General features: G+C 59.3%; 1 protein-coding gene across 5 annotated transcripts; it reads left to right on the top strand.

Moving 5' to 3' along the window:
* Window positions 1-1,373: 1,373 nt before the first annotated feature.
* Window positions 1,374-21,955, top strand: ATP13A2 (ATPase cation transporting 13A2). Of its 5 annotated transcripts, none has more exons than XM_047792082.1 (29): window positions 1,374-1,551; window positions 7,556-7,650; window positions 7,775-7,957; window positions 8,231-8,289; window positions 8,472-8,586; window positions 8,835-8,911; window positions 10,477-10,554; window positions 10,728-10,797; window positions 11,661-11,795; window positions 11,884-11,950; window positions 12,042-12,173; window positions 13,015-13,170; window positions 13,641-13,751; window positions 13,831-13,877; window positions 13,965-14,153; window positions 15,528-15,734; window positions 16,206-16,301; window positions 16,388-16,547; window positions 16,662-16,782; window positions 16,928-17,052; window positions 17,671-17,831; window positions 17,955-18,071; window positions 18,172-18,251; window positions 18,848-19,000; window positions 19,082-19,178; window positions 20,708-20,931; window positions 21,012-21,163; window positions 21,275-21,444; window positions 21,541-21,955. In XM_047792082.1, exons 1-29 carry the CDS (start codon window positions 1,542-1,544, stop codon window positions 21,673-21,675), a joined length of 3,522 nt encoding a protein of 1,173 aa, XP_047648038.1. In that variant the 5' UTR covers window positions 1,374-1,541; the 3' UTR covers window positions 21,676-21,955. The 5 variants fall into 5 exon arrangements, with proteins under 5 accessions (XP_047648038.1, XP_047648039.1, XP_047648037.1 ...); XM_047792083.1 differs by having other exon boundaries at window positions 8,832-8,911; window positions 11,688-11,795; XM_047792081.1 differs by having other exon boundaries at window positions 8,832-8,911.
* The last annotated feature ends 1,544 nt before the right edge of the window (window positions 21,956-23,499 follow it).

The raw sequence follows: 23,499 nt of genomic DNA, 5'->3' as shown, positions 1-23,499 counted from the left end.
ACCACAATGGGAACTCCTCTGGCATTTGAGAGGCTTTTTTTTGTGTGTGTGTCTTTTTGCCTTTTCTGGGGCCGCTCCCATGGCATATGGAGGTTCCCATTCTAGGGGTCTAATCAGAGCAATAGCCACCGGTCTACACCAGAGCCACAGCAACGTCAGATCCTTAAACCACTGAGCAAAGCAAGGGATCAAACCCGCAACCTCATGCTTCTTAGTCGGATTCGTTAACCACTGAGCCACGATTGGAACTCCTTGAGAGGTCTTTTGTACATCACTGCAGAGCCTCCCCAGGTCCATGCATATCTCTGTGAGTCTCTGGGCAGGAATGTCTTCTTTCTTTAATATTTACCCAGCAGAACCAGCACTGTCCCTAGTAAGCCTCATAATAATCAAGCAGGGATTGCTAATGTCATCATCATCCTATAGGTTAAGAAATGAAGCCCAGAGGAGTTCCCTTTGTGGCTCAGTGGAAATGAATCCGACTTGAATCCATGAGAATGCAGGTTCCATCCCTGGCCTCCCTCAGTGGGTTAAGGATCCAGCATTGCCATGAGCTGCTGATGCCCATCGGATCCCGTGTTGCTGTGGCTGTGGTGTAGGCCAGAGGCTATAGCTCCGATTCGATCCCTAGCCTGGGAATTTCCATATGCCGCTAGTGTGCCCCTCCCAAAAGAAAAAAGAAGAAAAAGAAATGAGGCCCAGAGAGGTCAAGTGACTTGCCCAAGGTCCCAGAGCCTAGAAGAGATGGAGGCCAGCTTGAATCAGCACGCATCATCCTCAACCACTATAATATGCAGCCAGGGCTGACTCCATGTGTGGAGAGTGTGATGGTGGAGGTGGGGGTGTGTGTTACACCTGTGTTTTAAGTGTCACACTACTGGGTGTGCTCTGTCTCTAAGTATCACCTCTGTGCGTTGTGTCTGTGTCTTGAGAGTCTAGCCTTTGTGTGTGCCTCTGAGGTTGTTGTGTACCTGTGTGTTTGTGTACCAAAGTTGTCCTGTTTCCCTGAGACAATTCTGCGTGTCTGAGAATTGTCGTGTCTGTTTCTCTTTGTCACAACTCTGTAGTCAGTTTGTGTGGGGAGGGAGAGGTGGGTGTACTTGTGTTTGTGCATCTGAGGGCTATTTCTGAGTGTGTGTCTGTGTGTTCATTTGTGTCTGCGGATTGTCCTGTCGGAGTCCCTCAGTGTCCCTTCTCTGTCTATGCGTCTGTCTGTCCCAGAGCTGTCGTATCTCTCAGTCCCTGCTTGCGCCTTGGCGGGAGGAGGGAGCGTGGCGGGGGGGGGGGGGGGGGATCGGACTACAAGTCCCGGCAGCCCAGGCGGCGCGCGGGCGGACGTGGGGCCGCAGAGGGCGGGGCGGGGCTTGGCTGCGCTCAGATCCCGACTGCGGCACCTTGGCGGCCGCGTCAGCCACTCGGCTCTGCAGGTTCCCTGGGCCGCCCAGCCGCGCAGCGCCCTGCGCCCCCCCCGGCCTTCCGCCTTGGTCCCCATCGCGGGGCGTCGCGACGCCTGGGCCCGGCGATGAGCGCGAGGAGCCACCATGAGCGCAGGTGAGTGCGCAGCCCCTGCAGACAGGAAACCGGGGCGCGGTCCCCAGGCCGCGCGTCGTCGCACCTGGCGTGGGTAGACACTCCCACTGCGCGGTTGCTGGCCGAGGAGCGACCCCGGGGGTATCACTGCGCCCGTGCCCTCCCCCCTTCCAGAGAGGCTAAGAGCCGGGGATGGCGCTGCGCAGAACCTTGGACGAGGAAGCGCCTGGCGCCTTGCAAGGGGCCGGGGGTGGGGGTGGGGGTGTCGGTGGCCGGGCACGCAGAGATGCCTCCCTCCCACTGGACGCCCTCCCGCACTGACGTCCAGGTGGGGGAAGAGGCGCGGAGGCCTCTGCATCCGGGTCCTCGGAGCAGTTGTTCCTCTTGGCTGAATGAATGAATGGGGTTGGAGAAGCCAAGGCTCCCCGAGTCCCTGGATGGGAGTGCCCCGGAGCCCAAATGCCATCCCTGAACTCCTGCCTCAGGCCCCCAGCTCCAAGGACCACACCCTCCATATTACCCATTCCAGGTCCACCCTTTCCAGAGCTAATTTAAATCCCACCTGCTGCAAATGAGGCCAATAGACCTCTCCTATCCAGAAGGGTCTCATTTCCATGTGGGTTGCTCAGAGCCCAGACCTCAGCCAAGAGCCACCAATGCTGGAGCATCCTCTCCACAGCTGCAGACCCTTCAGGCCTCTCCCTCCCGATCTCCCACCTTACCCCCCCACAGCACCACTCCCACTAATCAAAATCTAGAGTGAACCTGGCTGAGGGAGGGGAAGTACTGAGGAAATAGTCCAGATCCAAAGATCACAGAGCTCCTGGCAGATTGTCCCTCTTGCTCCTAGCCCAGCAGAGGAGAGGAGCTTCTGGCCACAAGGGAAACACAGCAGGGGGAGGCGGCAGTGCTGCCCTGAGCCACTGCCAGGTCACCAGCAGGAAACCCGTACTTCCGCAGGAAACAAGAGGTTCCCAAATGGTTTGACTCCAGCCCCTCTGTTCTGCAGTGCCAGTGGCATTGCCCCTAGGGCTGTGGAGTCAGACTAGGTTCAAGTCCAGTCTTGACCACTCAGAGCTGTGTGACTTGAGACGGGTTAACCTCTCTGTGCTTTATTTTAAATGGGGATCCTGGAGTTCCCACTGTGGCTCAGCAGTAACAAACCCAACTAGGATCTATGAGGACGCAGATTCAATCCCTGGCCCCACTCAGTGCGTTAAGGATCCGGCATTGCCATGAGCTGCGGTGTGGGTCGCACATGCAGCTCAGATCTGGCATTGCTGTGGCTGTGGTGCAGACCGGCAGCTGCAGCTCCAATTCGATCCCCTAGCCTGGGGATATCCATATGCCACGGGTGCAACTCTAAAAAGCAAAAAGGCAAAAATATATGGGGATCCTCATCCATACTTTCTACGAGGTGGCTGTGAGGATGAACGAAGAGGGATGTGTTCATTCAGACCCATTTTTTTCCAGCTTCTCCCCTTTGAAGCTGTGTGACGCTGTGTTCCTCAATTTCCCCAGCTGTAAAATGGGATGATACTAGTCCCTGGAGGGTTATGTGTGAAGATCAGCCCTTGTTGTTCAAAAGAGTCATACAGTCATTGCGAAAGCTTCCTCATCCCAAGCAGCTGGCCTGAGCCGGCTTCAGGAGAGATCAGACGCTGGCCTGACCTTCCTATGCCATCCTGGAGGAGACTGAGATGCCAATTGAGATAAACAAGCATTTCCGAGTGTTTTTTTGTTCTTTGTGTTTTCTTTTCTTCCTTTTTGACCACGCTTCAGCATATGGAGTTCCTGGGCCAGGGACCAGATCCGAGCCAGAGTTGCGTCCTAGGCTGCAGCTGTGGCATTGCCAGATCTTTTAACCTGCTGTGCGGGGCCAGGGATCAAACCTGCATCCTGGTGCTGCCGGGATGCTGCCCATCCTGTTGTGCCACAGCAGGAACTTCCCGAGTGTTCTGACAGGTGTTTTGCAAGAGCGTACCCTGGGCTTGACCTTGGGGATACCAGAGGGTTCCCTAGATGTGACTTCCTCCTTCGAGCTCCCTTCCCTCTTCCCCAGGCTGACTGGAAGAGCATTGTCATGAAGCGATGGGCGTGTGTGAGGCACAAGAAAGAACTCCCAGAGGGAGCATTTTGTGTAGATCCTGGAGAAGCCAGCCAGTGATGGACTCGGGTGGGGCCTTTGAAGAAGAGGCTCCTCCCTGTGCCCCTCACAGCTGAGCCAGGGCAGGAGCAAACGCAGTGACTCCCAGAGCCGTGGCTTCCACGCTCTGTAATACCAGCAAGGTGTGCGGGCCTTCATTCACTCGTTCATTCATTCAGTAAAGGGTTCCTGAGTCCCAGCCCCATTCCAGGCACTCTGAACAGGAGGGTGATGACACGTGTGCCAGTCTGATGTGATGGTGTCAGCGGATGGGGCTCAGGTGGGCAGAGAGCACTTTGGAGGAAGGCCCTTTCCAGCTGCGAGACAAATTGACAGGCAGACTGCCTCTCCCGAGGCTCAGGTCTCTCTGTAAGATGGGATGCGTTGCGTGATGGTCGCGGGAGCAAATCAGATCAGTGGGCGCAAAGGGACCTGCCCAGGCTTGGCTGGACATGCTGCAGTCCCATCCCCAGACCGGCTGCTGGCCTGAGGGTTTTAAGGCAGAGGGAGGAGCTGTTGAGTACACAGGGGCGCAGTGGCACAGCGGTGGGTTTTCAGACGGGGTGATGGTAATGTGGAGGGGAGCCTGAGAAATGGGTCAGAGCAGAAGCCACATCTCTTTGGCAGGGAGCCAGCAACCGCCCATCTGCGGAGGCCCATGCCTCAGGAACTGCAAACCCCACGTGTGCCAGCTGCTTGGGTATTATGACCCTAGAGATGGGAAACAGAAGCCCAGCGAGGCTAAGGCCCTTGGCAGAGAGCCAGGAGCACAGTTACTGATGGAAATGATGGCGGGGACGGTGGCAGTGTTGTTAAGAGCATGGGCCCTGCAGCCACACTGCCGGCATCCACGTCCCACAGGCTCTGTGGCCTTTGGGCAACTTACTTCACCTCTCTGGGCCTCGATTTCCTAATCTAAAGTGGGGATAAAAGTAGGCAGGACACACTGCATAGGGTTGTGGTGAGGAATTAATAAATGAATGTAGGTGAAGTCCTTGAACACTGCCTGGCCCATGTCATTGCCTGTTACCCCGAGGTGCTCTCTTCCCTCACGCCCCAGAAACAGCCCAAGAACAGCCCTAAAGGGTGTGAAACTCCCCACCCTGCCCCACTCAGGGAGCAGGGCTCTGGGGCAGATGAGGGGTTCTGGCAACAAGGATACTGGGGAGTTCCCGTGTGGCTCAGCAAGTTAAGAACCTGACTAGTGTCCATGAGGATGCGTGGTTGATCCCCAGCTTTGCTCAGTGGATTAAGGATCTGGCTTTGCTGAGAGCTGTGGTGTAGGTCACAGACGTGGCTTGGATCCCTTGTTGCTGTGGTGTAGGCTGGCAGCTACAACTCTGATTCAACCCCTAGCCTGGGAACTTCCATATGCTGCAGGTTTGGCCCTAAAAAGACCAAAAAGAAAAGGGCTGTGCTTGTTGATTCCCAGAGATCTAAGAGCCCAGGTTACCAGACTGGGTCAGTTGTCCTGAATGCCTGTTTCCCCTGCCCCGCACCCCCAGACCAGGCTCCAGGGCGAATCACCCCCACCCCGGACCCCCCCATACACACACCAGAGAGGGGCCTCTGCTGTTATCTGCGGGCTGTCACCAGGAAGGGGAAGAGATGATGCCCTGACAAGCCTCACTCACAAGCTGAACTGGGACCAGAGAGCAAAAGGGACCACCCCAGGGACCCAGGCTGGGTCACTGAGCCCCAGGGGAGAAGGCTGACCAGGCCTCCTGCCCTCTGGCTTCCAGCCTTTACCACTGGGCAGACACACAGTTGGTTGAGGGGGGTGTGTGTGTGTTCGATCCGCAGAGGCCAGGCTCTTCCTGGAGCGGGTTGCAGCTCCGTATATTTTCTGAGTCATCCAGTGGACAGGGGAGGGCTTGGCCGTGGGTGGGGCTGGGTTGATTTGGGTTTTGAGTCATCTTGCCTCAGAGGCCTCAGGCAGCGTAGGGCATAGGCCCTCTTTGAAAGTGCCCACATTGGTCCCCAAAACACAGGATCTGGGCTCTGACTTCCCAGCACCACCATTTATGGGGGTGGGGGCAGGGGCTTTGTAGTTCTGAGCCTAGGTTCCCTCGTTTGTACACATGGGAAGAATAAGAGTCCCCTCATCGTGTTGCTGGAGGGTTCAAAGAGCTGATTCATGTGGAAGGTGAGAGCGGCTCTTGTCACCTGGGAAGTGCTTAACGGATGTTGGCTGCTCTTATTGTGGTCATTACTCTCGTGGAGGCGGGGGCGCTGGGGTAGGAGAGAACAGACTCTGCTCGGCCTGATGGGAAATCAGATCCACCCACCCTGGAGTCATCCTGCCTAGAATTGCATCCTGGCTGTACCACATACTTGGCTCTGTGATCTTAGATGAGTTACTTAACCTCTCTGAGCCTCATTTTCTTCTATAAGAAGGGGATAATTGTGCTCACATGGCAGGGTCCTTGTATTAACGATGTAAAAAGACCAGGAGCAGAGCCCACAGGTATGGGCCCTTGGGAAATGTTGACGGTTGTAGTTGCTTTGAGGCTTGGGAAAGCTGCAGAAACCCAGGTGTTTGAGGGCAGAGCAGCTGTTGCGACAGCGGCAGCTGCCCCGGATAGCCTGGGCTTGTTGGATGGAACCTTTAGGTCTGCAGGGCTCTGGTTCCTGAGGGGAAGGGGAGTTCAGAAAATCAGGCCTCCCCCACCTGTCTGGCTTTCCCATCCCCCTTAGTGAACTTGTCCAGAGGCTCCTGGGAGATATGCAAATGCCCAGCAGGTCTGGGGAGGGGCCCAGGCATCTTCCTGTCTGACAGGTGCTCCAAGAGGTCCAGGGAGCACGGTTAGAGTAACCCTAGCAGAGGCTGCCCGTGGGTGGGTACTGGAGCCCCACCTCCTCCTGGGCCCCAGAGCAGCTACTGTCTGCCTACCCTGCTCGAACCGCAGCTCTCCAGTAGGGGAGGCAGGAGAGAGAAAGAATTTCTGCATTGGAGCCGCCTGATGTACTTCCCTGAATCTCAGCTTACCCATCTGTAAAACGGGGGTGATAGGGGGCTCTTCCTCACGGAAGGAACCTGTCGGCTGGGCCATGGCACAGCAGCTTCTCTTCTCTGGCTCACACCCTGGGCTGGGCTCTTCCCTCCCCGTCCCCCATTTCACTTTCCTAGTGAGGCCCTTCCCCTCAGGCTGGCTGACACTGGTCAGTCCAGACTCAATTTCTTGGCATCTCCTCGCTGCCAGGCCTGTGCTGGGCTCAAGTGTTGAACAAGAGTGAGCCGCCCTCTCCCTGCCCTCAGGGTGGAGCCCAGGTGGAAAGTGGGACACAGAGCTCCCAGGAGCTAACAGCTGGGTGCCTGGGTGCTGTGGCAGCTCAGGGTGCTCACCAGGCCCTGTTCCCTGACTCCAGGCCCACACCCTGTCAGAAATCACCAGACACACAAGGAAATAGGGCACTATGTGTGAGAACCAACAGAATGGCCAGATAACGGACCCTGAGGACTCGAGTTACTGGATTTATCAGACCATCTTTATAAAATGACTGTGCTTATGTTACATGGGGTTTTTGTTTGTTTTTTGTTTTTTTTTGTCTTCTTATTTTTCTAGGGCCGCACCTGTGGTATGTGGAGGTTCCCAAGCTAGGGGTCTAATCAGAGCTGTAGCTGCCGGCCTGCACCTCAGCCACGGCAATGCCAGATCCAAGCCACATCTGCAACCTACACCACAGCTCACGGCAACACCGGGTCCTTGACCCGCTGAGCAAGGCCAGGGATCAAACCTGCAGCCTCATGGTTCCTAGTCAGATTCATTTCTACTGCGCCACGATGGGAACTCCCCGCTTATGTTACATTTGAAGAAGGAAGAGAATCAGGAGCCCCTCCCTCCCCCACCAAAGGGCATTTCTCCTTTCTGTCCACAGACAGCAGCCCGCTCGTGGGCAACCCGCCCACCGGTTATGGGACCCTGACGATAGAGACATCTATAGATCCCCTCAGCTCCTCAGTTTCATCCGTGGTACGTGGGCAGGGAAGGGGCGGGGGACCCCCCCAGGGTCAGGGGTAAGACCCAGGCCCACCCGGGTACCTCCTCCAGCCCCCACCCCGCCCCGACCTTGGCCTCCTCTTGCCCGTGTCCCCAGAGGCTCAGCGGCTACTGTGGCAGTCCATGGAGAGTCATAGGCTATCACATCGTGGTCTGGATGATGGCAGGGATCCCTTTGCTGCTCTTCCGATGGAAGCCCGTTTGGGGGGTCCGGCTGCGGCTCCAGCCATGCAACCTGGCCCGCGCCGAAACACTCGTTATCGAAATAAGAGACAAAGAGGTGAGCAGGGGCAAAGCCTGGAGCTGGAGAGGGGTCAGGGTGGGCGGGGTGGCCGCTGACTTGCTGTGGGACCTTACACAGGTGGCTCTCCTCCTGGGGCTTCAGCTTTCCCGTCTGAGCAGTGGGCAGAAGGGCAGGTCAGGTGGTTCCTGAGGAGCTCACCTATATCCTTGATCCCTGCCTCCTCCAGCAGAGGCCACGTGGGGTGGGGCCTGGGAGTCGGGCCCGGGGGGGGGTCTCTTCCAGGACTGAGTCTCTACCTCTCTGTTCCAGGATAGTTCGTGGCAGCTTTATACCGTCCAGGTGCAGACTGAGGCCATCAGCGAAGGCAGGTGAGGCAGCCCTATTGTCCCTTCCCGGAAGCCCCTGCTCCCCTGCCCTCCTTCCACAAGGCCCTGATCCTGGCGCCCCCGGCCCCCGCCACCCACCCCCGCAAGGGAAGGTGGCTCTGTGAGGATGGGGAGGTGTCAGGTCAGACCCCAGGACTCCTCGGTAACCCCACACCCCTCCCCAGCCTGGAGCTGCCCCCACAGACCCAGGTGGAGGACGGCTGGAGCCAGGTGGCTGTGGGGGCAGTGCCAGAGCGTGCTTGGAAGGACACGGCCCAGCTCCACAGGACGGAAGAGGCAGTAAGTGGACAGCTGGCTTCTGGACAAGTCCTTGCCTCTCTCTGGGGCCCAGTTTCACACGGTGGGGGCAGGGGTTGGACTCTATCGTTCCCTGGTTCTCTTGTCCCAGACATCCAGCTGGCTGGTCACCTTGTACATTTCCATGCCGCCTCTCCTGCCTCTTCCCTGTGACACTGGTCCCTACCCCAACCCCACACGCACAGGCCCGGGGCTGCCTCCAGCCCACCTCTCCTCTCTCCCACCAGCAGCGGACACTACGCTACTACCTCTTCCAGGGCCGGCGCTACATCTGGATCGAGACCCAGCAGGCCTTCTGCCAAGTCAGGTAGGGTCAGGGCCAGCGCAGCTCACACCACCTCCTGCAAGGGGGCTGGGTGGGCAGAGGAGATGGCAGCCTGGACTCCCCTCTAAGCTCTGTGTCTTGGCCACCAGCAAGTCACTGAGCCCCTCAGGGTCTCTGTCTGTAAACGGTCATGAAGGGGGAGTCCTGGCCTTCTAGGGTTTAAGTCTGTAAGCACCATATAAGGCTTGGCACAGCATCTGGTGTGAGGTGGCAACGCCGCTGTAAATCAGACCACAGGCTCTGAACGTGGACCTTCTGTTTGGGCTTTTGTACCTGCTCTGTCACCCTTGATAAATGTCAGCTCACTTTATGTCTTAGTTCGAGCCCCAAGAAGTAGACCCCAAGACAAGGATTCAGGAGTTCCCGCCATGGCTCAGCAGTAATGAACCCGACTAGTATCCATGAGGTTGTGGGTTTGATCCCTGGTCCCACTCAGTGGATTAAGGATCTTGTATTGCCATGAGCTGCAGTGTAGGTTGCACATGCAGCTCAGATCTGGCATTGCTGTGGCTGTGGCGCAGGCTGGCAGCTGCAGCTCTGATTCAACCCCTCGCCTGGGGACTTCCATATGCCGCAGGGGCGGCCTTAAAAAAAAAAAAACAAGGATTCAAGCGCAGGGAATCTGTTGGGAAGGTGATCCCGGGAGGCAGGAGAAAGAAGTCAGCCAGTGGAAGGGGGTGTCATGGACACCCAGAGCGCAGACCCCTGGGGTCCCTTTGCGCCAGGGTAGAGCACGCACTCGGAGCGCCTTTACCCAAGGAGTGAGCAAGCCGGGTACCTACTCATCTCCTCCCTACTGCTGTCAGTTACGGGCCATTCCTGGGACATGCCCTCTGCTTGATTTCGGCCTTCCTGGCTCATGCAGAGATGGGCGCCAACAGGGTGTGGGGATGGCAGCAAGGGCCTCTGCTGCACAAGAAGAATAGCAAAAATCGCAACCTCCTTTGCCACCTAGTGCCAGGAATTGTCTGAGCACTTTGCAAAACTTACTTCATCCATCCATAGCCCTATGAGGTAGGTGCCATCACTGTCCCATTTTGCAGATGAGACACCTGAGCCCAGGGAAGTTAAATAACTGACCTAAGGTTGCATCGTTGTAAAGAATGCTCTAAAAGGGGAGTTCCCGTTGTGGCTCGGCAGAAATGAATCTGACTAGTATCCATGAGGATGCGGGTTTGATCCCCGGCCTTGCTCAGTGGGTTAAGGATCCAGTGTTGCCGTGAGCTGTGGTATAGACCAGCAGCTGTAGCTCCAATTCGACCCCTAGCCTGGAAGCTTCCGTAGGCCACACATGTGGCCCTAAAAAGCGAAAAAAAAAAAGAAGAATGCTCTAAATGTCACCAAGTAAGAGGGGGTGTCGTCACTGTCAAACATTCCCATCCTCTTCTGTTGTTCTTCCTGGGCGAGATGATTCAGGAGGACGGAAGAGGAACAAAAGGAGAAAGTTATCCCAGAGTTAGTGAGGAACCTGCTTTCTCCCAGGAGGGTGAGAGGTGCAGAGCTCGGACCCCGCCACCCACACAAGTGCCCCTTCCCTGTCCCCGCAGCCTGCTGGACCATGGCCGCACCTGTGACGACATCCACCGCTCCTGCACTGGCCTCAGCCTCCAGGACCAAACCGTGCGGTGGGTGCTGCCCTGAGAGCTGGGGACCCCTATCTGGCCCCTCGAGTGTGGCCTTCTTCCAGCCCCCTGCCTTCTCTGGGCCTTGGTTTCCCCAGCTGTAAAGCAGGGAGCTCTGTTACCGCCAGAAGGTGCGGCCCCTCCATCTGATGGCTCTGCCTCTTCTCCACTTACAGGAAGACCATCTACGGCCCCAACATGATCAGCGTGCCAGTCAAGTCCTATTTGCAGCTGCTGGTGGACGAGGTAGGGCCTGTCCCTGGGCCTCACCCCAGCTCTGTCCTGAGTTGGCTGTGTGACCTGGGCCACGGGCTTACCCTCTCTGGGCCTCTCTACAGAGGCAGATCATACCAGCTGTCGTCTTCTCCATAGCGGAGGGGCCTCTCAGGCCCAGCCCCAGTCAGCTCAGGGAGAGGCATTGGAGGTTCTGGTCCAGGCTGGGGCTGGGGCTGGGGACTGGTGGCCAAGAGACAAGCCCACATGGCCTGGCTCCTGCTGTGCACCGAGAGCCAGGCTGCAGAGTCTCGTGCTTCAGCAGCCCCGAGAGTAGGGCCTGGGAGGAGGGACACGCCGCTCACACATGAGGAACCTGAGCCACGTGGCGCAGCCAGGGTCACACTGGGACAAAGGGAAGTTCAGTGACCCAGACCCAGCTAGAGTACACTGCTGCGTCCCAGCCCTCTGATCCAGGGCTGACGCCTGTGAGAGGGAGAGGAGGCCTTGGAGTCTGGCCTGATTTAACCCCAGTTGGCCACTTGGGAGCTGTGTGATTTTAGGCAAGCGACTTAACCCTTCTGTGCCTCAGCTTCCCCAGCTGTGAAATGAAGCTGATGGTAGCATTCCCCTCGTGGAGCTGTCATCACCATTGTATTGACACGTAGATGACCTGCCGAGCAGGGGCCTGGCCTGTAAACACCCGTGTCCTCTTTAGAGCAAAGAAAATGGGGGTTCCAAGGACGTCTGGACAGGACTGACCAGGAGACAGGCCTGGCTTTGGTCCTTTGGCAGCTGCCTGGCCCTCTGCTCCCATGGGCACAGGAAGCCCGGCCTGTGGCTGGGCTGCCCCGGGGGACATGGGCCCTGATGCTGCCTCCCCGCCCCCCCCCCAGGCACTGAACCCCTACTATGGGTTCCAGGCCTTCAGCATCGCGCTGTGGCTGGCCGACCACTACTACTGGTATGCGCTCTGTATCTTCCTCATCTCTGCCGTCTCCATCTGCCTGTCGATATACAAGACCAGAAAGGTGGGTGGCGTGGAGTGGATGGGGCGGGGCAGGGGCTCCCCCAGCGGGCCCACACCCACCCACTCCCTTCTTGTCCCCCTGCCCACAGCAAAGCCAGACTCTGAGGGACATGGTCAAGCTGTCTGTGCGGGTGTGCGTGTGCCGGCCCGGGGGAGGTGAGAAGCTGGGGGAGGGGGAGAGGGAGGGAGGCCGTGGGGTGGGGTGGGGGCCCGGGCCGCACTGAGGCCCCTGCTTGCCCTTCTGCAGAGGAGGAATGGGTAGACTCCAGCGAGCTGGTGCCAGGAGACTGCCTGGTGCTGCCCCAGGAGGGTGGACCGATGCCCTGTGATGCTGCCCTGGTGTCTGGCGAGTGCATGGTCAACGAGAGCTCTCTGACAGGTCAGCCCCAGCCCTTGGCCCCACGGCCTCCCATCCCCGCTTCCCGGCCACTGAGTCCCTCTGCCCTGTGGGTGTCAGAACTTGGAGATGGAGTTCTCTTTCCCCTTGGCTCTCAGATAGCAATCTGGCCTCAGCAGTGCCCATCCTGCCCCCTGAGGCCCTCATGAGGGACGGCTGCTCTGTGCCAGGCAGCGAGCTCAGAGCTTTACAGAGGTTAAGCCCCCTCATGTCATTATTTTATTGGTTTGAATTATAAAAGCAGCACAGCTTGGAGTTCCCACTGTGGCTCAGCAGGTTAAGAACCTGACAGTGTCCATGAGGATGCGGGTTCGATCCCTCACCTCGCTCAGTGGGCTAAGGATCCAGCATTGGCACAAGCTGCAATGTAGGTCTCAGATGCAGCTCAGATCCTGTGTGGCTGTGGCTGTGTCGTAGGCCGGCAGGTGCAGCTCCCATTCAACTTCTGGCCCGGGAACTTCCATAACCCGCACGTGCGGCAGTAAAATGGAAAACATGATAGTGAAAGTAACACAGCTTGTTCCAAAATAATTCCAGCAGAAGAAGACCACCCCCGACTCAATCCTTGCCCGTGCCAGCACACCCTTTATGACTCCCCCAAGAGATGTTCCCAGAAACTGGCGGGCACACATCCTTCCAAGATTGTCTTTTGTCCTCTCTGAGCCTCACTGTGCCTCTTTGGAAAATGGGGCAGTGATTTCTTCACACATAGTTGCAAGAGTTAGATGAGCCCTAAGGCTTGGGTCATTCTGTGTGTAACCTTGGCCTTGGTGGGAAGGGGCAGCTGGAGGCCCCCATGGTCCTCACACCTCCTCCCTCCCAGGGGAGAGCATTCCAGTGCTGAAGACAGCTCTGCCAGAGGGACCAGTGCCCTACTTCCCGGAGACCCACCGGCGGCACACACTCTTCTGCGGGACCCTCATCTTGCAGGCCCGGGCCTTCGTCGGACCCCATGTCCTGGCAGTGGTGACCCAGACAGGTGGGGGTCAGGAGAGCCCAGCACCCAGAGGGGAGGTGACCTAGAGTAAGGCGGACCCACCTCTGTGGCTGCCCTGCTGGGTGACCCAGCAAATGCCCCCGCAACTTGGGGTTGGCTGCAGTAGGCAGGGACGTGGCAAGAAGGAAGGAGCCTACCGCTTAGGAAGAGAGCTGGGCTGTACAACTCCAGCAGCTTGGGAAAGGGATCCAGTGTCACCAGAGCAGATTTTTTTCAGCAAAAGCCACACGTCACTGGATCTGAAGTGGAACCATCAATTGTAGATGCTCTCCACTAAGTCCCTATTTACTAAACCCTTAATGAGGGCGGGGCGGGGCTGTGGGGCCGTCAAGTGTGGCCATCCTGATTGCTGACCCCGGAGCATCATGTTTTACAAGCTCGGAGGTGCAGATGGTGTTGGGAGGGGGCCCTGACCCTCAGCTTTCCCCGCCTCCCATCCCCTGTCCTGCCAGGGTTCTGCACAGCTAAAGGGGGCCTGGTGAGCTCTATCCTGCACCCCCGGCCCATCAACTTCAAGTTCTATAAACACAGCATGAAGTTTGTGGCTGCCCTCTCTGTCCTGGGTGAGTGGCCCCTGCACCCCTTCCGTTGGAGCCCGGAAGCCCCACCCAAATCCCGCTGAGTCTTTCGCTGTCTCCCCAGCTCTCGTCGGCACCATCTACAGCATCTTCATCCTCCACCGCAACCGGGTAAGCCTTGGGGCCGGGTGGGGGCTGCCAGTGGGGGCCCAGGGCCCAGCCAGCCTGGGCCTTGGCAGTCACAGTGCCTCCTGCCAGGTGCCTCTGAACGAGATTGTGATCCGGGCTCTGGATCTGGTGACGGTGGTGGTGCCTCCTGCCCTGCCAGCTGCCATGACAGTGTGCACACTCTATGCCCAGAGCCGCCTGCGGAGCCAGGGCATCTTCTGCATCCACCCGCCGCGCATCAACCTGGGGGGCAAGCTCCGGCTCGTGTGTTTTGACAAGGTGGGGGCTGTGGGGTGGGGCTGGCCTGGGGGGCGGGGGGACAGGTACCACAACTGGGCCTCCAGCCCTGCCTTCATCCTTTAGTGCCATTGACTGAGGGTTGCTGGGTGCCAGGTCCTGTCCTGGGACGGAACACTCAGAAGCTCCCCCCAGTTCCTGCCTGCGTCAGGCTCACGGTCTGGCAGATGAAATGTGTTTGTTTGAGAACCACTGGGGGCCTTCTGGGGCCCAGTGCTGCTGTCAACGCTGGGGATCCAGCAGTGACCCATGCAGAGATGTCCCTACCACCAGAAGGGGTGAACCAGGAGCACGAGGTGCAGATGGTGATGGATTCCAGGGAGAAAACAAATGGGGTGCACGATGGGTGGTACGTGGGGGTCACTCCCTTGGCGAGAGGGCTCTCAAGGAAGGCTCCTCTGGTCCTTTGGTGACTTCTGAGATGTGGGCCACACAGAGACGAGCGCGGGGCTGGCGACGTGGAGGCGAGTAAGCAGCATAGCTCATGCTCCTGGGAGGAACAGACCCTGGGGGGGGGGACATGGGGAACAGTTGGGGGGCGGGGGCAAGATGAGATGGCAGAGCCCTGATTGAGCGGAGCCTGGTAGGCCCCGGTGAGCTGTTTGGATGATTTAAACTGACAGGATGGAGCGTGATCAGACTCACCGGGCTCCCAGGCTAGCCAAGGGACCAGGTGTGTCGCTGAACCACTGGAATACAGAATAGGAAATGCAGGCATCCACCCACTCATTCATTCAGTAATGACACTGGGAGCTGTGCGTGGCCAGGCCCTCCGCCTGGTGCCCCAGTGAACTGGTGATGGGGCAATAAGGAGCCATGGGTGGGGGCCCAGAGCAAGGACCACCTGACCCAGCTGTAGGGTTGAGGAAGAAGACTTGGGCTTCCCATTGTGGCTCAGCAGGTTAAGAACTGGACTAGTATCCATGAGGATGTGGATTCAATCCCTGGCACGGCTCAGTGGGTTAAGGGTCCATTGTTGCCCCAAGCTGAGGTGTAAATTGAGGATATGGCTCAGATCCTATGTTGCCGTGGCTGTAGCATCGGCTGGCAGCTGCACCTCTGATTTGACCCTTCGCCTGGGAACTTTCATATGTCATGGGTGCAGCCCTAAAAAGAAAAAGGAAGAAGGCTTCCTGGAGGAAATCACGCCAGACAGAGAAACACGGGGGTTGGGAGGACGACCGGGCAGAGGGATCCCCACGAGCAACGATCCAGAAACGCGAGGACCTCTTCTGGCTCCAGCCCTGGCTCCTGGGGTTCCCACAGGCCCTGCGTGGCCGGGGGTGTGGGCACCCATGTCACCGGGCACAGCTCAGCCCAGGACTCATCACTGGACCGCTTGCTTGCCCCCTGCAGACAGGCACCCTCACTGAGGACGGCTTGGACGTGATGGGTGCGGTGCCCCTGAAGGGACAGGAGTTCCTGCCGCTGGTCCCAGAGCCCCGCCACCTGCCCATGGGGCCCCTGCTCCGGGCACTGGCCACCTGCCATACCCTCAGCTGGCTCCAGGACACCCCAGTGGGCGACCCCATGGACCTCAAGATGGTGGAGTCTACTGGCTGGGTGAGGAGGCCGAGCAGGTCTGCCCCCTGCCTCTGGGCAGCCAGGCCCGCAACCCCCCTGGTCTTCATTCTTGGACTCCCAGGGAGGTTGTGTCATGCCCACCCTCGAATAACAATGGCCCAGGCCCCCTGCCATGAGCTAGTGCTCTGCTGCGTGAGCCTCGACTCCTCCCCGTAGCCCCGGGAAGGGAGCTTACTGCTTGTTAGGAAGGAAACTGAGGCTGGGGGAGATTTGGAATAACTTGTCAAGGTTACCCAGCAGCTTATACGTGGCAAAGCCAGACTTTGAACTTGCGTCCACCCAACTCTAAAGCCCACCTTCTTGACTTCTATCCAGGCTCCCATCAAGGAGGTGTTCCATGGGTCTAACTTGACTCTTTCTTGCTGCCTCTCTCCACGGGTCAAGGACTGGCTGCCCCAGGCCAAGCCAGTGCCTACCCCTTAATGCCAGCATTCTCTGTCTGCCTCCCAGGTCCTGGAGGAGGGGCCATCTGCAGACATGGAATTGGGGACCCAGGTCTTGGCGGTGATGAAACCCCCACTTCGGGAGCCCCACCTGCAGGGCATGGTGAGCAGAGGGTGTGCCTGGGGGCGTGGGGTGGGAGGGGTGGGCTCCACAAGCCAGCCCCTCAGCTGCCCCCTCTAACCCCGCAGGAGGAGCCCCCCGTGCCGGTCAGCATCCTCAGCCGCTTCCCCTTCTCGTCAGCCCTGCAGCGCATGAGCGTGGTGGTGGCGTGGCCGGGGGCCGCTCAGCCCGAGGCCTACGTCAAGGGCTCCCCTGAGCTGGTGGCAGGCCTCTGCAACCCCGAGACAGGTGAGGGGGGAGGGCCCCAAATCCGCTGCGCAGCATTGGCTCTGAATGGGGTGGCGCCCGGCCTCTCCCTGCCCCCACCTCCTTGTCCCACTCACACCTGCCTCTCCCTGGCAGTGCCCACCAACTTCGCCCAGATGCTGCAGAGTTACACGGCCACTGGCTACCGTGTGGTGGCCCTCGCCAGCAAGCCACTGCCCATCGCGCCCAGCCTGGAAGCAGCTCGGCAACTGACAAGGTGGGCCCTGGGGACCCCTCCCCCCCCCCCCGGGCAGGGAGAGGCCCTCATGCAGGCAGAGCCCAGGGACAATGCACTTGCCTGGTGATGGGAGAGGGGTCTTGCCCTCTACGTGACCTCTGACCCCAGCCTGCCCACCCTCCAGGGACACTGTGGAGCGGGAGCTGAGGCTCCTGGGGCTGCTGGTCATGCGGAATCTGCTGAAGCCACAGACGACACCTGTCATCCAGGCTCTGCGGAGGACCTGCATCCGCACCGTCATGGTGACAGGTACCAGCAGGGCTGGGTTAGGAGGGCAGAATCCGCTCCATCCTGGGCAGAGCGAAGGATACCCAGCGTCCCTTCCCAGGCCATCTCTTTGGGCCCCTGCTTCAGCCATTTGAGGTGTCTTCACTGTCTCCCCCCACTTGACAGATGAGGAGAGTGAGGCTCAGAAGCGTGGAGTGACTTCTACCCAGGGCTGGTGGTGGACAGCCTGGGGACCTCCCCAGGTTCCTGCTTCCACCCCTGAGACAGGGGGGCGGCTATGTCCACCTCAAAGGTTGTGGCCATTTCATGGAACGAAGAAAGCTGCTAGCCAGGGTGACACACGGAGGGGACCCATAGTTTGTGTCCTTCCCCTTGTCCTTCTGCCCTGCACACACACACACGCTCTTCCCAGCAAAGTCCCGCAGCACTCAATAGTATATGCAGAGCTCAAGCCCAAGCCCCAAGTTTCTCCTAAGACCTTTGATACCTGGTTTTACAGGCAGGAAACCAAGGTTCAGAGACACTGATTTTGTGCCCAGGCTCAAGCCTGGCAGGTGGATTCCATCCAGCCTCAGTTTTCGCATTTCTACATGGCCCCCTCAGTGGCACCGGACTTTGACCTTGCCCCCTCCCCTCCAGGGGACAACCTGCAGACGGCGGTCACTGTGGCCCAGAGCTGCGGCATGGTGGGCCCCCAGGAGCGCCTGGTCATCATCCACGCCACCCCCCCTGAGCAGGGCCAGCCTGCCTCCCTCGAGCTCCTGCCAGTGGAGTCCTCCGCAGCCAAGAACGGGGCTAAGGTGAGGCTGACCCAGAGTTCCAGCCACACACCCCGCCCTCGACTCCACCCCTGTGTCCCCTGACCCGGGCCCCAGCTCTCAGGGTGGGCAGGGGGAGCTGAGCTGAGCTTCCCGGGCCCCCAGGATCCTGACCAGGCCGCAAGCTACACCATGGAGCCAGACCCCCGATCCAGCCACCTGGCCCTCAGCGGCTCCACCTTTGGTGTCCTTTTGAAGCACTTCCCCAAGCTGCTGCCCAAGGTAGGGCTGCCCTGGGCCTCCCTGGTCGTGCTGCATCTGGCCGTGCTCTGCTCCCTCCTCTCGGCTGCCCCAGCCCCTCCCTGTCTTCCTGTGCTCCCAGGTCCTGGTCCAGGGCACTGTCTTTGCCCGCATGGCTCCAGAGCAGAAGACAGAGCTGGTGTGTGAACTGCAGAAGCTTCAGTGAGTGCCTGTGCATGAGGGGCCTGCGGGGGGCAAGCCGGCCCTGTGTCCCTGTCCCCCAACCTGAGCCATGAGGGAGCCGTCAGCCCCCGAGAACCCAGCGGGCTCTCCCAGGTGTGTTGTGCCTGCGGGGACTGGTTCCAGGAGTCTCTGCAGATACCAAAACCCACAGATGCTCCAGCCCCTTATGGCAAGTGTAGTACAGGAGTTCCCGTTGTGGCTCAGTGGGTTAAGAACCTGACAGAATGTCTGTGAGGATGCAGATTCTATCCCTGGCCTTGCTCAGTGGGTTAAGGATCCAGTGTTGCCATGTGCTATGGGCGTGGCCCTAAAAAGCAAAAAAAAGAAAAAATGTACTGTGGTAGAGTCAGCCCCTCACATCCGTGGATACTGAACCTGGGGACAGAGAGGCCAGCTGTTGTCATGTCTGTTTGCTGAGCACCTACTCTGTTCGGTTTACTGAGCCCTTGCCAGGCACCCTGCAGGCAGTAGGGAGCCGACCATCCCTGCGTTCCGCCAGCCAGCCCCTGAGGTGGGTGGGGCATTGCAGAGCCAGCACGCGAATCCGGGCCCTGCCTGCCCTCCCCATCTGTCAGGTACTGCGTGGGCATGTGCGGAGACGGCGCCAACGACTGCGGGGCCCTGAAGGTGGCTGACGTGGGCATCTCGCTGTCCCAGGCCGAGGCCTCCGTGGTCTCGCCCTTCACCTCGAGCGTGGCCAGCATCGAGTGTGTGCCCATGGTCATCAGGTGAGGCGGCCCAGGGGGCTGGCGGCTGGGGGCTCGGCGGGGCCTGGCCTGGGCCCCTAAAGCCTGTTCCCTGCTCCCCAGGGAGGGCCGTTGTTCCCTGGACACGTCGTTCAGCGTCTTCAAGTACATGGCCCTGTACAGCCTGACCCAGTTCATCTCCGTTCTGATCCTCTACACGGTGAGCACCCGAAGAGCCCGCCCGCTGCCAGAGAAGGCCCCGTGCTGGGCCCCATCGAGGTCCTCCGCCCTGTGCCGGGGAGCCCGGCAGGTTTGGGAGTTGATGGTGGGGCCTCGAGTCCTCCTCCGGCCGTGTGGCTTGGGCACTCCCTGGCCCCTGGGGCGAGGCTGGTCTGAGGCAGGGATGTGCCGGGTGCACAGTAGGTCCTCAGAAACAGGAGCAGCTGTGCTGTGCTGACATTTCATCCCTGAGCCTTGGGATTCTCCCGTCTACGGGGGAGACTGAGGCAGAGCCCGGGGGTGGGGGGTGAAGGAGCCGGAGGCAGGATGAGGACAGAGCCGAGGCCTCTGCCCATTTATCGGCTTGGCCTGGCTGGGTTCTTGGCTGTGCCTCCCACATCCTGCCCAGAGGGTAGCACCCCCCACCGCTCTGCTCTGAGCACGCACTGCGCGCCCCCACTGAGCACATGTGACACCATGGAGCAGTGGAGACCTTGCCCCAGCTTCTGTCCTTGTGTCCACCTTAAACCTGAGGGCAGAACTAGGATCCATGAGGATGCAGGTTCAATCCCTGGCCTCACTCAGTGGGTTAAGGATCTGGCATTGCCGTGGGCTATGGTGTAGGTCGAAGATGAGGCTCGGATCCCTAGAGGCTGTGGCTATGGTGTAGGCTGACAGCTGTAGCTCTGATTCACTCCCTACCCTGGGAACTTCCACATGCCGTGGGTGCAGCCCTAAAAGGCAAATAATATTATTAATAATAATAATTAATAGGAGTTCCCGTCATGGCTCAGTGGCTAAGGAATCCGACTAGGAATGTTGAGGTTACAGGTTCAATCCCTGGCCTCACTTAGCAGGTTAAGGATCCGGCATTGCCCTGAGCTGTGGGGTAGGTCACATACGTGGCTTGGATCTGGCGTTGCTGTAGCTCTGGCATAGGCTGGTGGCTACAGCTCCGATTCGACCCCTAGCCTGGGAACCTCCATAAGTCGAGGACGCGTCCCTAAAAAGCAAAAAACAAAAAAACAAAAAAAACAAAACCCTGAGGGCGGGAACTGTGTGTCTTGCAGTCAGAAACCTAGGGGCTCCACAAGGGCAGAGCCTACGCCTCCCCTCAGGCTCGGTGTTCCCTGTCCCCTCAAATTGAGGCCTCTCCAGGGAGTTCCCTAGTGGTCTGGTGGTTAGGATTTGGTGCTTTCACCACTGTGGCTGCCTTCCATCCCCGCTCTGAGAACTGAGATCCCACATCAAGCCGCTGTATGCTGCAGCAAAAAAAAAAAGAAAAAAAAATAGGCCTCCCCAGGTCAGCAGGGATGTCTTCCCCCTCGGACTGCGAGAGGGGCTCCCTGCAAGCCGGGCAGTGCCTCCTCCATCAGCCTGGGAGTCCCGGCGGCAGGCGGGTGCCACCTCCTCGACAGGCCGCAGGGCAGGAGCAGCACCTCCCCTGTCAGCCTCCTTAAGGGCCGGGCTGGCGGCTCCCGCATCAGCCTGGGACCCGTCTTCCCCTCTGCCCTCCCTTCCTGCCGGCAGGTCAACACCAACCTGGGTGACGTGCAGTTCCTGGTCATCGACCTGGTCATCACCACCACGGTGGCCGTGCTCATGAGCCGCACCGGCCCGGCACTGGCCCTGGGGCGGGCGCGGCCGCCAGGGGCCCTGCTCAGCGTGCCCGTGCTCAGCAGCCTGCTGCTGCAGGTGGCCCTGGTGGCTGGCGTGCAGCTGGGGGGCTACTTCCTGACCGTGGCCCAACCCTGGTGAGTGGCAGGGAGCTTCCGCCAGAGCCTGCCCTGCCCCTGTCCTCTCGTGCCCTGACTCCCGGTCCCCGTGTCCCCAGGTTCGTGCCTCTGAACAGGACAGTGCCCGCGCCAGACAACCTGCCCAACTACGAGAACACAGTGGTTTTCTCTCTGTCCAGCTTCCAGTACCTCATCCTGGCCGTGGCCATGTCCAAGGGGGCGCCCTTCCGCCGGCCGCTCTACACCAACGGTGCTGCTGCGCTGGGGGGAGTGCTGCTGGGTGGCGGGGTGTGGGGGCCGGTGCCAGTGAGGGTCCCATGGGGGCACTCCCTGGGCTAACAGACCCCTCCTCCGCCCCCAGTGCCCTTCCTGGTGGCTCTGGCGCTCCTGGGCTCCCTCCTGGTGGGCCTCCTCCTGGCCCCCGGCCTCCTGCAGGGGCTGCTGGCGCTGAGGACCATTGCCGACACCTGCTTCAAGCTGCTGCTGCTGGGCCTGGTCGCCTTCAATTTCGTGGGGGCCTTCATGCTGGAGGTGGGGCCCGCCCCAGGTTGGGCTTGGCGCGGGGGCGGGTCCTGGGGCTGCGACTCAGCCACAGCTGCCCCTCGGCACCCTCCTTGTCCCTGGCAGAGCGTGCTGGACCAGTGCCTCCCAGGCTGCCTGCGGCGGCTCCGTCCCAAACGGGTCTCCAAGAAGCTTTTCAAGCAGCTGGAGCGGGAGCTGGCCGAGCAGCCCTGGCCGCCGCCCACCGGCCCCGTGAGGTAGTGCAGGCCCTGGCCGGTACCCTAGACACTGGAGCTCCCTGCCTCTGAGCCACCAACCGGGACCCAGCCCTGAAGACGCCATCGCCATTACTCCCGCAGCCCCGAGATTGGCTGTTGTCACACTTCGCCCCAAGTCTGCCCAGCCCAGCCTCCCCTGCCCGCACCGGGGGAAACGCTATCGTTCGTTGGCCCCCACTTCGGACATCCACGTAGAGACGGCGGCCCCACCCCCACTCAGAGCCGTTGTCAGTGTAGCAAATAAAGTCATAATATTTTCCTGGCTCGGCCGTGCCTGTCTTCTGCCTGATACCACTGACCCAGGTGCCGGGCTGGCAGCCCCTGGCACAGGTCTGCTCCCGGCATCCCCTCTTTCAGATCAGGTTGGACCACTCGCCCTTTGGAGCCTCCATGTCCTCATCCACAGTAATACTTCCAGGTTGAGCAAATGCCTGGTGCCCCATTCAGCCCCCCCTTTTTTTTTTGTCTTTTTACCTTTTCTAGGGCTGCTCCCACGGCATATGGAGTTCCCAGGCTAGGGGTCGATTTGGAGCTGTAGCCACCGGCCTACACCAGAGCCACAGCAACATTGGATTCGAGCCGCGTCTGCAACCTACACCACAGCTCATGGCAACACCGGATCCTTAACCCACTGAGCAAGGCCAAGGACCAAACCTGCAACCTCATGGTTCCTAGTCGGATTTGTTAACCACTGAGCCACAACAGGAACTCCCCCGTTCAGCCTTTTATGTGCATCATCATGTAATCCTTACAATTGTGGAGGACTCTTCCCCCTTCTACAGATAGGGAAACACAGGTTAGAGGTCACACAGGTCATCAGAGGTGAGGCCAGATCACTTTGACTCCAGAGTTCATGGTCAACTTGCTACCCTCCTGCAGGGGCAGGAAGAGAGTGGACTTGTCTCAAGACAAGTGCCCAGTGCCTTCCATGTGTTTAACTTGGGCAGTTCCCTGCTCTCCCCCACACCCCCACATTCTGGGAAGTGTCTGTGGTCCAGTTCCTCAGATGAAAATCCAGGCTCTGAGCCCATATCTCCCAATCAGAACCACGTGCACTGTCCCCCGGGGAAGGGTGGATGCTTCTGACCTCATCCCACCGGGGCACCCTGGCCAAGCCCTGATCTGGAGCTACAGCTCAGTCATCTGGTCCATCTGCACTGGGCAAGGGAGAACAGTAAAGAAAAGCCCCTGGTAGCCTTGTTATTGGAAGCCCTGGCACTACCCCCAGCCCGTCCCAGCAGCCGCTCAGTAAATGTTGAATCAAACTGAGAACAAGGGATGCAGGCCGTGAACAGGTACCTTGTAACACCAGGCACATCACAGATGTGAGGCCTGGGTTTGAATCCCTCCTCTACCCCCGGCTGATTATTCCTGCGTATGTTGGGCAGGCATGTGCCAGGCACAGGGGCTACAGCAGTAAACAAACGTGACCCCTGCCTGTGTGCTGCTTAGAATGAGATGTGAGGGGCAAGCAGGGAAGAAGCAAATCCCCAAGAAGACAGAACAGTGTGGGCACCTCCTACCCTCTCCCTGAATAGCTGCCACCTGTGCTTGGGTCCTTAAGGCCGGAGGAGCAGGTAAAAGCAGCAGAGGGAGCCAGAACACTAGAGGTGGCAGCTCTGGGGCTTCAGTTTCCCCCCTTGGTCAAGCTTAGAGGACAGCATTTCTGCCAGGCGGTTTCCTCTCCGACTCTAGTGGGACTGTACCTGGCAGCAGGGAAGGGCTGAGGGAGGGCTGAGCTGGCCCCGGGGGCCCATCGCACTCCAGGTGACAAAAATCCCTGCTGTTCTGCCCTAGACACTGGAGA

This window comes from Phacochoerus africanus, chromosome 8 (assembly GCF_016906955.1).
Source record: "Phacochoerus africanus isolate WHEZ1 chromosome 8, ROS_Pafr_v1, whole genome shotgun sequence".
NCBI classification, from domain to species: Eukaryota; Metazoa; Chordata; class Mammalia; order Artiodactyla; family Suidae; genus Phacochoerus; species Phacochoerus africanus.
Note: the sequence above shows the minus strand (reverse complement) of the source record. Positions and strands in the feature narration are given on the sequence as shown.